The sequence below is a fragment of the Rhincodon typus genome, chromosome 28 (assembly GCF_021869965.1).
Source record: "Rhincodon typus isolate 14 chromosome 28, sRhiTyp1.1, whole genome shotgun sequence".
Classification (NCBI taxonomy): Eukaryota; Metazoa; Chordata; class Chondrichthyes; order Orectolobiformes; family Rhincodontidae; genus Rhincodon; species Rhincodon typus.
The window spans coordinates 24,995,909-25,009,764 of record NC_063359.1 but is presented as its reverse complement, the minus strand read 5'-3'; the positions used below and the strand labels follow the sequence as shown (position 1 = coordinate 25,009,764).

The window sequence follows — 13,856 nt, the reverse complement described above, 5'->3', positions numbered from 1 at the left end:
AATGATATGTAAATGGTCCTGAATTGATTATGTTAGAATATCAAGAGAGATGGGTTGAAGCTGTGGTGTAATATATTTTAATTAAGAATTAATTAAAAATGATGGCAATTTCATAAAGCCTCGCAGAAAATAGTGGAATTTACTTTCTGTCAGGAGTAAATTAGCCAGTGATTAAATAAGGGCCATGCATTAATCCTGTAGTTGTTTTGAAAATGTGTCATAAAGAACTAGACAGAATTTCTTCAAAAAAATTCACATAAAATGCTATTATTATTCGGAAAACAAGCTTTCTCTTTTCAGTTAATTCAAACACAAGTTGTTTACTGCTGTGCAATTGATGGTCAGGCTAGCACAGTCTGACAAGTGTTTCTGCTATTCGTCAGCCAATATGAATTTGATGTTTGAAACAAATGTGGTTTGAAATTTAAATTAACTTGTTGTGGTATGACGATTGGAATTCAAGAGGTATGCTCAACTTGTTCAGTCAATAAGCAATTAGCATTAAATATGGAAAAACTTCGTTGTGTTTTTTAGGGAAGCTTGTCCCATTAAATGGGTTAATCTCAGGCCTAAAGATTCAATCTAAATCAATGCACAGTGCCAACTTGTCAGATGGACCTAATCCATTGTATTATTTGAAATACTTGTATAAAGAAAAGAAACAAAAACGAGAAACTTGCATGAAGAAAAAAATAAAGAAAACACAATTCATTCGTGTCCTAATTTGACAGATTGTTTGTTTAGTAATCTCATATTTTTGCAGTGTTTGTTTGTGTGTGTCTTTTAGTTGTTTGAGTATATCCCCATTCAAATGTACCCTGTGTTTGAACTATGTGATCAAAATTGTTTTACATTGCTATGAATAGTGTTAATGTAAATATGATTTTAGTCTGGTCGTTCTTGTAGAAGGAAAGGAATAACATCGGCAAACATTTTGCTCATTTGTACAGCTATATATACATATGTGTTGGGCTTAGTTTAAAGCTATTTTGATGTTTTTTTCACATGAAATGCTCCTAACATTCAAATTTTTAGATGTTTAGTGATTTTAGAAAACGCATTCTTTCAACAGCCCAATCAACAGGCACATAGATAATGTTGCCTTGGGTCTGAATGATAGCTGTAGGTAATCCCGCAAGGCTTTTTAGATTGGTTATAAAGCTTTGTGTTGTAAGTGGAAGACGAAAGGCTGGGTTTGTGAAATGGAAATTCCCAATGGAGCAGCAATTGGAATACCTGAAACTGCTGCTATTTCCCACAATATTGAAGCAAAAAAAAGCATTAAGTGAATGTGTGGGGTAAATGGGTGCTGATTGATGTAATGAAACTATGATAGGAGGATGAGTGGCTCCTGATCATTTTGCAGACTGGTTGGGAGCTTGCGCTCTGTTGCAGTGTAACCCCCTGTGCCTGGCCGAGCGTCCCTTGTCGACATCTGGTACCAGTTGCAATACATCACTGTCAGAATCGTTTTCCATACATATCTGCATTTACACGTTAGTTACCCATGCAGCAGTCATCAAAAAACCTGAACAGACTTGACACGGTGTCCCTTGTGGAATTCTAAAGGTGAGCCAAAGTTGGGAGGCATAGTGTCTAGCATTACTGACTAAAGCATGTTTAAGACATGAAACCTGATTAAAACTGAAAGCAAAAATTTATTACTGGTAACTCTCCATTTCAATTGAATGAGTTTATTGTTAGCATTTTACTTTTTTTTTGCCAAATAAGGCTACATTATCTTTTAATATTTAGTTTATGTTGCAAGTGTGCTTGGGATGCATAAATAGTGCTTTTATGCAGCATCAGTTACAATATTGTATGTGCTGCTTTATAAAATTGATTTTCAAAAATCTGAAATATACGTTCAAAAATTCTGAATTTGTTTCATAAAGTTCTGTGAAGATTACATTAAAATAATGTGTTTCATATCATTTTAATTTGCACTGATTGATTTTGCCTTAAAGTTAATTTTTCAAGAGAGTTTTAGAGTAATTGCAACTCCACAGTTGCAGGAACTTTTCGGTATTACATGGAAGGAAAAAAAAAGACTTTGAATTCATGTTTCTCCAGGTAACTGGTGAGTGAATAAATACTATCATTCCATTCTGTACATTTTTGCAAGGATTCACGTTTTATTTTCAGTGATGCTCCGGCGGTACAGCTGTTCTGCATGACGTAAGAATAATTTGCACATGCATAGAAACAGATTTTTGTTGGAGGTGCTGTCACTTATAGTAATGGAAAAAGTACTGACATCCTGCAAGCATCATATTGATTATAAACCAAGCATATGGTTGCTACTGTGATATTTGCAAGATGTTGAAGCAATTCGTTCTGTTCTTTCTTAAATAAAATGATTCTGTATTCTGATACTGGAAGATAGATTCCAGTTAACCTAATGATTTGAAACAACACAATTGCCATTTTGTTTTCTAATAAGCAGTAATGTTCTGATACAGACATGCTTTTGAGATGTTATACACTGCATTTGATAAACTTTGCTACTAACATTTTAATTAGATTCTATTTTCACGACAGTGCAAGTTGGTATCATACATGTAATTTTAGTCTTTGAAAATACATCAGTATCATAAGCTTGATTTATTTAATTTAGGTTAGAGATTTCATTGATCCAGGATCAGGCATCTGTCTGTTTTGTAGGTGGAGGCTATAGAGAAGGAAAAGCAATGAGGGTAAGTTTTACCTTGAAGGGAGTGTTGAAGGGAAACAGGTTTTGTCATGTATGGATGATAGAGGAGGCGAACAAAATCCTGCACTTTGCGAGCCTGACATGGACCAGCCAACTCCCACACTTAACTAGAGAGCATTTCAAGGTGTGTCGATGATTCATGTGGACCATGTGGGCTGGTGATTTAATATATGAAAAGGCAAGGTATTGGAGATGTCATGCTTTGGAAGTGATGCCAAGAATTTAGATGTCATTTATGCTTCTCTGGGACATTTATGACTCTGAACATGCAGAATGTGGGATCCCCACATTCAGGAGCAGGGCTCAAAGCACAAGCAGAGCACAGACGTCCCCCAAGAGTCAATATGAATCTCAAACGTATCTCTGTGTCTTAGAGATAACATGATTCATGAGAAAATTGATGTAGAGTGATTAAAATTAAAGCATTATACGTGTGGTATGGGAGAAATAGGTTTGATTCATCGGTCACTAGCACCAGAATTGGCAAAGTTGGAGCTATACTGTTGGGACAGTCTTCTCCTATACCATGCTGCGATCAATATTATGGCAAGTCATGTTCCCTCAGCAGGCCAATTTTCTTCCCATTATACACCTCCCAGCCTTGAATGACAATGTCATTCCATGTATATCTAATTAGATAGAATGAACCTTTGCCTTCAGAGAATCTTCAATGATTCCATGCTCTCACCCATATGGTGTGTGTAAGAGTAGATGATTTGTGTAGGGCAGGTCCTACCACAATCCCTGTGCATTGTCAAAGAGTCATACAGCATGGAAACGGACCCTTCGGTACAACTTGTCCATGTTGACCAAGTTTCCCAAACTTAATTAGTCCCATTTGCCAGTGTTTGGCCCATATCCCCCTCAACCTTTCCTATTCATGTATCTATCCAAATGTCTTTTAAATGCTGTAACTGTGCCTGCATCTATCACTTCCTCTGGCAGTTCATTCCATATACAAACCACTCCCTGTGTGATTGCACCTCGGGTCCCTTTCAAATCTTTCTCCTCTCACCTTAAAAATATGCCCCCTAGTTTTTAACTCTGCCACCCTAGAGAAAAGACCTTTGCTGTTCATCTTTTCCATCCCTCACGTTGTATGATTTCAACCACAATCCTGGATGCTTTAGTGTAGTCCACATTAAATTGCAATTCCTCGGCTGCAATCAAAAACATAATGGTTCAAGGATCTGTGATGTCTGATGCTAGCTGCATTCGAGAAGTCAGTTGCTCGTGAGAGATGAGCAACGCAGACCCGAAACGTCAGCTTTCCTGCTCCTCTGATGCTGCTTGGCCTCACGTGTTCATCCAGCTCTACACCTTGTTGGCTTAGCCATTACAAAATTTTTCTTCTTTAAGATTCTGAAGAGGCTGTTTGTCTTGCAAATGGATGCGACACCAACAGGTTCGACAGTGACAAAGACATGGGAGCAAACATCCTAAGAGTGCAAATGAAAATATATTTACAAAAGGGCTAGGTTATTTACAATGACGTCATTCGTGGCACCTGTGTGCCCTCAGAAAATTTATTTTTGCTTCTTCTCCTTCTTACTATGTGCACTTGTGGTCTTGACTTCCAGAGCTATGGGAGAGAGACCATGCTCTGTAGATTTCCATTGGTTGAGAAGACTTACCTGGTTGACCCCTGGGATGTTTGGGCTTAGAGGGCCCAAGCTTTCTCAAAGTGACCTGCTCAGATACAGGTTCACCCTCCTCAGCTTGGATTCCTGCAGATTTGACATCGCATGCAGGGAGGTGATGGAGGAGCTAAACACCTCTGGAATGTCTTGAGAAAAAGCTGCTGTGGATCCTTGTGCAGTTCACCCTCCCTATGAGTGCCTGCTGGCACCACCCTGTTTCCCTGAAAGAATGGGGTATCTTGTAAAGTTGAGATCTCTCGTTCCTCTCTCACCTTGCCATTGATGTTGAGCACCTATGGTAAGAATAATGGAGTGCAGATCCATGTTGATAGACATTGAGTGTGATGGATCTGGGACTGCACGGCAGTAGCCAGGCCCTTCATAGAAACAGCCATGCACATGATATGGAAGAGCCAGAATGACATTGATAATGTTGGTAGACTCCTTCATCTTTTGTTCTAGCTTACAGTATGCCTCTGCTCCAGCGCCTGTCTATGAATTTTGGCAAAGTGGTAAATGCCTGAGACCATGGGATCATCTACCTGAGGCTGAACTTGTGCCTGGTCTCCACCAGTCCTCTGAATGCCAGAGATCTGAGGTGTTTCTTCCTTGGTCAGCTGTGAAGATATGCATTGATGTACTCACCAGATTGTGCTGCCAAATCTAATCTAGGTAGAGAATATGCTGAGGTGAAAGCCTTGCCAGTGCATTCTCTGAGGGTTCAATGTCTTACCTTATCCAGTGTCGAACAATCTCACTTCTTCTCCAGTCAAATCAAGGAGAATTGTCTCTTAATGTGGCAGAGAACCTTCTTGTCTAGCGATCTACTGCTGGCCTTTGTCCTCTTGGCCCAGTTGTGAGAATTCTTTTCCTGCAGTGGGATAAAAGGAGGGTAGAGTGTGATGGAAGTGGATTCAAGCACTGTTAGTGATGATATAAGAACAAGCGAAGTAATGAGGTTGTCCCCAGCTTGAGAGTAGAAAGCACAGAGTGCAGGATAGGTTAGTAGTTTGGGAGGATGAGGTGAGTCAGAGCCTTTGAGTGTATATGCTTTATGCAATAGAGAGTTTTAGTCCATGAATCTTGGTGAGAAGTTTGTACATTGATAGCGTTAGAGTGATTGGCAGACTTTTTTTTACCCCTTATTCATTCACGGGATGAGGGGTGTTGCTGGCTAAGCAGCATAATTGCCCAACCACATTGCTGTGGGTCTGGAGTCACATGTAGGCCTGACTGGGTAAGGATGGCAGTTTCCTTCTTTAAACGACATTCATGAACCAGATGGGTATTTCCTGACAATTGACAATGGATTCACGGTCATCATTAGATTCTTAATTCTAGATATTTATTGAATTCAAATTCCACCATCTGCTGTGCCAGGATTTGAATCCGGGTCCCCAGAACGTTATCTGGGTTTCTGGATTAACAGTCCAGCGATAATACACTAGGCCATCACCTCCCCATCACCTGTGAATGTGAGTGAAGGAGCAGAAAGAAAATGATTGCATTTACCTTTGTAAAAAATAGATGATCATTTGCCATCTACTTAGATTGCTGTGTGTTTTATTTCATCTCGACCATTTCACTGACCCAGGTGCTATCACTGTCCAGGCTGACTGCTGGTTAGTAGAGGAAAAGGACTTCTTTCCTATCTACCACCCCAACCATTAGCATCTCAAGATCCCTGTCTGCAAAACAAGGAGCTAACTTCTTTTATTGAGCTGTTTCATTTGGGATAATGCTGGAACACCAAAGTATAAGAGGCAGTTCCGGGCTTGCAGTGCATGAAGTGGTAAGCAGCTGAAGTTAAATATGGTGACAGTGGCATGAATGTTCCAAAATCCCGGCAACTATGAACACTTATAACCTCTTGCCCTGCAATGTGCAGGTACCAAAGATGCTGGTTGCATTCTTAATGAACCGAAGTGCAGGAGATTACATGACAGAAGTTGTCAATGGCAGTCTGGCTGCCATGAATCTGAATCATGCTCAAAAAAACACCTTGCCAAATAATAAGAAAATGTCGCCCTGGTATCTCTCTTTTCACTGCAGGCGATACAAATCATATTGAGAAATCATTGTAAATCATGAGGTGAAAGAGAAGGAGACAGTTAAAACAATTGCAATCACCAGGAGCAGGGTACTGTGAAAATTATTAGAATGAAATGCATTGCTTTTAATATCTCAAAAGTCCCTAGGTGGTGGAAAGATCCTATCAGAACAAGAAAGGAGGAAGACTGAAAGTGGGAAGTACAGACCAGTTAGCTTTACATCTGTCATAGGGAAATGTTGGAACCTGTTATTAAGAAAGTTATAGTGGGTACTTAGAAATTCTCAATGAAATGAGAAAGAGAGGTGGTTTTGTGAAAGGGAAATCAATGTATTATGGCTTTTTGAAGAAGTAGCAAGCAACATGGATAAGGGGGAACTTGTGGATGTGTACTGAGAATTTCAGGAGATATTCAACAACATGCTACATCAAAATAAGAGTAAATCATGTAGGGGGTAACGCATTAGCATGGATTGAAGATTGGTAAGCTGACAGGAAACAGACAACAACAGCAAATAGGTCACTTTCAGGTTAACAAGAAGTAACAAGTGGAAAAGGATGGGAGATCAGTTCTGCAGCTTCATCGACTTATATTTAGACCCTGCATTCAAGTCATTGATACATATTATTCACTTGCTAAGTTTGCTGAGGACACAAAGATACCAGTGGAGAACATTATGAAGAGGATAGAAAGAATCTGCTAAGGGATATAGAAAGATTACATGAAGGAGAAAAAAATTTGACAGATGGATTATAATGTAGGTGATGTGACCTTGTCTACTTTGGGAAGATGATTAGAAATGCAACATATTTTTTAAATGAAGAGATTGTAGATCTCTGAGGTACAAAGGAATCTGGGTATCATGGTGAAGCATAAAATGTTAGTATGCAGATACCCAAATTATTGGGAAGGCAAATTAAATATTGATGTTTAATGGAATGGAATGTAAAAATGGAATGCTGCAGTTACAGAAAGCATTGTTGACATCGTATCCAAAGTACTGCATGCAATTTTATTCTCTTTATTTAAAAGATGTATCTGCTTGGGAAGCAATTCTCAGAAGGTTTACCTGGCTGATTCCTGGTTTGAAGGAGTTACCTTATGAGGAAATGTTAGAAAGGTTGGGCCTATATGCATTGGAGTTTAGAAGAATGAGAGGTAATCAAATAAGCTACTGTGGAGACTTGATAGGGTAGATGCTGAAAAAATGTTTCCTCTTGTGGGAGAAACTGGAGCTATGGGACACAGTTTAAAAATAAATGGACTTCCATTTAAGATAGAGATGAGGAGAACATTTTTCCTTGAGGGTTGTGAATCTGAAATTCTCTTCCTCAGAGAGCATTGAGACATGGTCATTGAATATTTTTAAGGTAGGAGTACATAGATTCTTGATGAACAAGGGAGTCAAAGGGTTTAAGGGGTAGGCCAGCAAATGGAATTGAGGTTACAAGCAAATCAATCATGATCTCATTGAATGGTGGAGCAGGATCAGTTGGCCGAATGGCTGAAGCTTCCCTTTTTATATGTTTGTATCTGCACTTCATAGTTTCCAGCCATCAGAGAAACATAGGAACAGCTAAACCATTAGATCTTTGATGAGGAACAAAAAGCTGGAGCAGAAGCTGTGTTCTCCTCAGCCACATTCCACAGAGCAGAACAGATGATCACAGAGCTACAGCTGACAGGAGGTTTGCCACCAACACTGGGTGGACTAACAGAAGACCAGATTTCTGAACATGATTTTGCACTAATGACTGAGGAAGCTCAAACTTTCTCAACAGGATATGTTGATATCTGTAGCCTCCTGAAACAAAACCTTTTGTTCAATAGGCCAAGTGGATTCAGATTACCAGTGGCAGTAAAGCCTCTTCAGCTGTGAATTTCTTGACCTCCGACATCTTCCAAGGATCTGCTGATGACAGCTGCAGGATTGTACATTCTGCTGTGTGCAGGTGCACTTTCCAGGTGATTGTTGTCATGTTTGCTAAGCCTTCTGCTTATGTCCATTTTATAACTGGTCAGACCAGTCAGATTGAGAGGGCTGTTGGATTTGCTGCTGTCCTGGATTTCCACAGGCCTAGAGATTTACAGACTGCACTCATGTAGCAATCAAGGCACCTTCATATTAACCAGCAGTCTTTATTAGTCACAGGGGATACTACCTATTAAAGTGCAGCTAAGTTGTAACCACCAAAAGATTATCATGCATGTCTGTGCAGGAAATTGCTACACTGTCTTCATTTTGTACCACTAAAGCCTCCCAAAGACCTCCTATTCCAAACAGAGGCAGGGACTGGCTTCTTGTTGACAAGAACATGATTGATGACCCTTGTCAGGACCCTGACCATTGATGCACAAGAAATGTTTGACTGAAAGTACATGAACATCAGAATGGTCATTAAGCTGGTTGATGGGATATTGAAAACTTGATTGAGTGCCTGGACAGATTTTGGGTGTTTTACAATATAAGCAGCAAGGGTATAGGGTATCGTAGTAGTATGCTATGCATTCTAAAACATGATAGAGCAGCAAAGGCTGGAAGTGCTGGAGAAGGATGACTGCGCTTCATCTTTGGTAAAGGAGAAACAACATGAAGTGATATGGCAGAGTTCCTGCACAGCCGTGCACTGAGCACCATGTGGGCTCATTTGATTCCGCTAACCGGAGGCAGTTCAGCCATGTTGCTCACCAGTACTGAATCTATTGCCCCCCCTCTCCAACACAAAGCATTCAATAATCTTTCGATTGTGTGAGTAACAAAAATGAAGATGACTCGATACTAGAGATTTGAACTTTATGGTGCATAAACATTTACAGAGCTCTATCCATGACATACTTAAACATCCGATTGGTATCTCTACTAAAATTACAAAATTTCCTTTCACTTCTACATCATGCTAGCTCTGTGGCTTCAGAAGAGTTGTAAGCAGACTCCCCTGAATGTTGTGACATTTATGGCAACATCCATGTATTTTGGAGCCTTGAAATCCAAGTTCAAAATCTGTCCTACCTGCAACCGTGCAAGGGTGCGTTTGGTTATTGGCATGTGAAATGGCATGCAGCCTCCGGTTGAGAGGAGTAAGTACGGGGATGAAATAAGCATTGGAATTCTTTGAACTGAGTCCTTGTTTCCATATATTTAAACTGGAAGACTGAGTGTGCAGGTCATTAGGACCAGTATGTCGTCAGTTCCTTGATATGTCTGATGCTCCATGTATGTAGTCATTATTTCAATCAAGGTGGAGGGGCAGAGACATGATGGCAGTTATGCTAGAGACAAACTGCCTGACACTTTCTCCATTGGTATTCAGTATCTTTACAAATTGACAGATTCAAATTTCTGCTCCTGAATGGTCCTCTTGATACATATGAAGGTTCAGCTTCTGTGACAGGTAAGCAGAGCTTGAAGGATATTCTGCCACCAACGGGATTTCTCCAGTGCTCCCCTGCCTTCAGCGGCTGTTTTTGCTCATTTCTGATGTATGGTTTACCATTTGACAACTCAGGTACGTGCCTCGGAGCTCCACTGATGTGTCTGTATTCAAGCTGGTAGAGGATCTGTATAACTGATATGGTGGTGCATTCTTCAGAATGCGTGACCTTCTGTGAAGATTCCTCAATTTTCCACCAGCAGCATCATCTCTGGTATCAAGTTTGAAGGACTGTTGGGAGACGAAAAGAATGGCAGATGAATTAGGAAGAGTGTAAAGTTATCATTGTGAAGATAATTGTATTTCAGGCACAGGTCGCACTGTATCAACATGAATAAGTTGTGTATCATTTGGCTGTTTAGTTCTGTTATAAGGAATCTGGGAGACCCCATCTTTCCATGTGCCAAAATGATGCACTCCAGGAGTTGTGCTGATTTCTAGTACCTCATTCTCTTAAGTGGTAAGTATCTGTATTTTTCAGCAGATCCCTGTGGTACTTTTAAAAAAATCATTCATGGAATGTGGGTGTTGCTGATTGGGCCAGTGTTCATTGCCCATGAACTGCTGCAGTCCATTTGGTGTAGTTGGTATCAGTGGTTCAAGACATAGCTCACCACCTTCACAAGGGCAACTAGGGATGAACAATGAATGTTGATCCAGCCAGTGACACCCTTGTTCCGTGAATGAACTAAAAAAACTGGAGAGAGAGGCAGAGTACAACAGGTCCTGCCAAAAAAAATCACTATCCTGACCACTGATGAAAATGAGACTTTCGAGTTCTGAGCTGTATCTTGCAAGCGAAGAAAGCAGAGAGTTTTGAATGTAAGAATTGGATTGTGATGAGAAGTTGGAGGGGGAGCAATTGTTGATGATTGGTGCGAGGTGGAAATAAGAGGACAAGTGTCAGTGGCGGGTGTTCGTATGGGGATTTGAGAAGGTTCTGAAAGAGAGAAACAGGTGGAACAGCAAGTTATGTTTCCCTATGCAATACTGTGCAGGGGAATGTTGGTGAAGTTATTTCTTGCCTTAAGATTGTTGGACATCTTGGTAATACATCCATGAACAAGCAATCACAATCCTCTTCAGACACTCCCAGCCATGCTACTTCATTGTTTCCTGCTGGGGAGAACATCTCTCTGTTGGCTCTTTGTAATCCTCAAATAACCTCCACGGATGCCTCATGGAGCTGTGGACAGCCTTCCAGGTTTAAGACTCCGTCATTAAAGTTTCTGTTTCTTCCAAGATACTTGTAGCACCCATCAACTCTGATCTCTAATGGTGTCACTTTAAATAGAGAGGCTTTAAAAATCAGGTGCTGGTTGTCACCATGCCTGTCTGCTCTAATTGATCATGACAAACCTGCTATGTTGGCTTTCAGGTTCCAAAATGCTGCTGAAGTCCCCTTCTGGTAGCAAGTCCATCTGTTGAAATTCTGCCCTCTGTCTGAAGTTCAGTGAACCAATGGAATATGCACAGAGGATGTACAATAGGAAATATGGAGTACTGTTTTTATTTTATGCTTAAAAGATCATGTAATTTATGAGACTGATGCACAGGCTATGAGATCTTCTACATTCATTTAATAAATTGGTTATGCGACACTTTATCATTGTGTGTTCTGTAGTAATGCATAATTGAGTTATAGTAGAACCTCAATATCCATTATAATGAGAGGTCCACTCCCAGCAGGTAATAGAAAATGGCAGTTAATCAAGTCTTCAAATTGCTGTACACATCTGATTTCTGCCTCTCTCCACCTGCCCACCTCGGCTGTCTCAAGCAGCAATCACCTTCAATACTTCAGTTAAGATTAGTTGCTGCTGTACAGCTGATCAGTCAGCTGATCCTCCAGCTCACTGCTCACCATGCACAAGTCACCCGCTGTAGCCTGTGAGCCAAAGACCTGAAGAAGTTGTTGAACAGGGCCTGTATTCGTTTTGGAGTTGGTGGTTTTGGTAACATCAGTGCTATGGAGGATGTTGATACAATTGTTGGAGGTGAGCACATATTACTTTTATCACTCATCTCCTGCAGTTCGCGAACAGTGATTGGCTTTAGAATCTCTTACATTAGTGTCTGCTGGGTGATGAGTAAGCAAGTGTAAACTGCCAGGTTAGGTAAGCCACCAGCTGCTGGAGCACCAGCCGAATCTAAGGGTAAGAGAACTATGTTCAGGATGTATTTTAAAACATGCTGGCACATCCAACTCCACTGGTCTCTTGATATTTCTGAAAGCAGTCGATTGTCACTTCATTAACTTTCACTGATTACATTGCACTTGTCAGTCTTGCTGCCTTTTTACATTATAGCATGGCAGGGAGAATGAACAGAGGAGACACAACAATCAAATTGCTAGAAGAGGATGAGGAGAAGGGCACGTAATAGGCACTCATATTTGTCCAGAGTGTTCAGGAAGAAATTCTGCCATCAACCTCAGTGAGGAATATGTCTCCGATGTATCTGTTTTACTAAGGTGGTCCTGACTGAAATCTACCACTTGCTGTAACGTCAGCCAGGGGAGAGAAGCATTCAATACTTGGCAAGGAATCATGCCTGTTAACCTTATACAAACTGGAGCAAGTGTTATTTGCAATGTCTTGCAGTTTTCCATTCACGATTGCTTAGGAAAAGTCAGTGAAGTTCTCTGCAAGGAGAGCTGAATATATTTCATCCTTTCTTGTCAGAGAAAAACATGCAGAGTGATCATGTGGCTTTGCAAAGTTTGCAGGCTTCCTGGTGTGCAGGATGTAAGTCACACATAGATCAGCAGATTCGAGTGTTAGAGTTGTATAATGTGGAATTTGCCTCTTGGTCCAACTCATCCACGCCGACCAGATATCCTAAACTGATCTAGTACCATTTGCCAATATTTGACCCATATCCCTCTAACCCTTCCTGTTCATGTAGCCATTCAGCTGCTTTTTAAATGTTGTAATTGTACTCGCCTCCATCACCACCTCTGGCAGCTCATTCCATACATGCACTACTCTCTGCATGAAAGAGTTGCCCCTTAGGTCCCTTTTAAATCATTTCTCTCCCACCTTAAATGTACACCCTCTAGTTTTGGACTCTCTCACCCCAGGGAAAAGACCTTGTCTATTTACCCATTCCATGCCCCTCATGATTTTATAAACTTCTACAAGATCACCCCTCAACTTCCAATATTCCACGGAAAATAGCTCCAGCCTATTCAGCCGCTCCCTGTAGCTCAAACCGTCCAAACTCGGCAACATCCTTGTAAATCTTTTCTGAACCCTTTCAAGTTTAACAGCATCTTTCCAACAGCAGGGAGACAAAAAGTGGCCTCACCAATGTCTACAGCCACAACATGACATCCCAACTCCATGTTATGACCAATGAAGGCAAATGTGTCAAACATCTTCTTCACCACCCTGTCTACCGGCAACTCCACTTTTAAGGAACTGTGCACCTGCACCCCTAGGTCTGTTTGTTCGTCAACACTGCCCAGGGTCCTACCATTAATTGTATAATTTATGCCCTGATTGGCCTTACCAAAAAACAGCACTTGACATTTATCTAAATTAAACTCCATCTGCCGCTCATCGGGAAGTTGGCTCAGCTGATCAAGGTCCCGTTGTCCTGAGATAATCTTCTTCACTGTCCGCTGTACCATCTATTTTAGTGTCATCAGTAAACTTGCTAACTGTTCCTCCTGTATTCACATCCGAATCATTTATATAAATGATGAAAAGTAGTGGACCCAGCACTGATCCTTGTGGCACACCACTGGTGACTGGCCTCCAGTCTGAAAAGCAACCCTCCACCACCATCTTCTATCTCCTACCTTCAAGCCAATTTTGAATTCAATTAGCTAGCTCTCCCTGGTTCCCATGCGATCTAACTTTACTAACCAGTCTACCTATAGAACCTTGTTGAATGTTTTATTGAAGTCCGCATAGATACGTCTGCTGCTCTTGTCCAAATCTCTCCACATACCTTATATCCTCTAATCCAAACATCTTTCTACTAAGATAACAAGGTGTAGAGCTGGATGAACACA

General features: G+C 40.8%; 1 protein-coding gene across 2 annotated transcripts in view; it reads left to right on the top strand.

The window, feature by feature from the left end:
- The window catches only part of LOC125486380 (pre-B-cell leukemia transcription factor 3-like), a 67,228-nt gene that overhangs the window by 33,997 nt on the left and 19,375 nt on the right, over nucleotides 1-13,856 (top strand). Inside the window, exon 3 of one of the 2 annotated variants that reach the window (XM_048613671.1) lies at nucleotides 11,214-11,446. The exons of the other annotated variant lie outside the window; for it this stretch is intronic. Within the exon in view, the coding sequence (XP_048469628.1) occupies nucleotides 11,214-11,263 (50 nt within the window). The 3' untranslated portion in view covers nucleotides 11,264-11,446. Of the gene's footprint in view, nucleotides 1-11,213; nucleotides 11,447-13,856 lie in introns of those variants that run through there. 2 annotated transcript variants of the gene reach the window in all.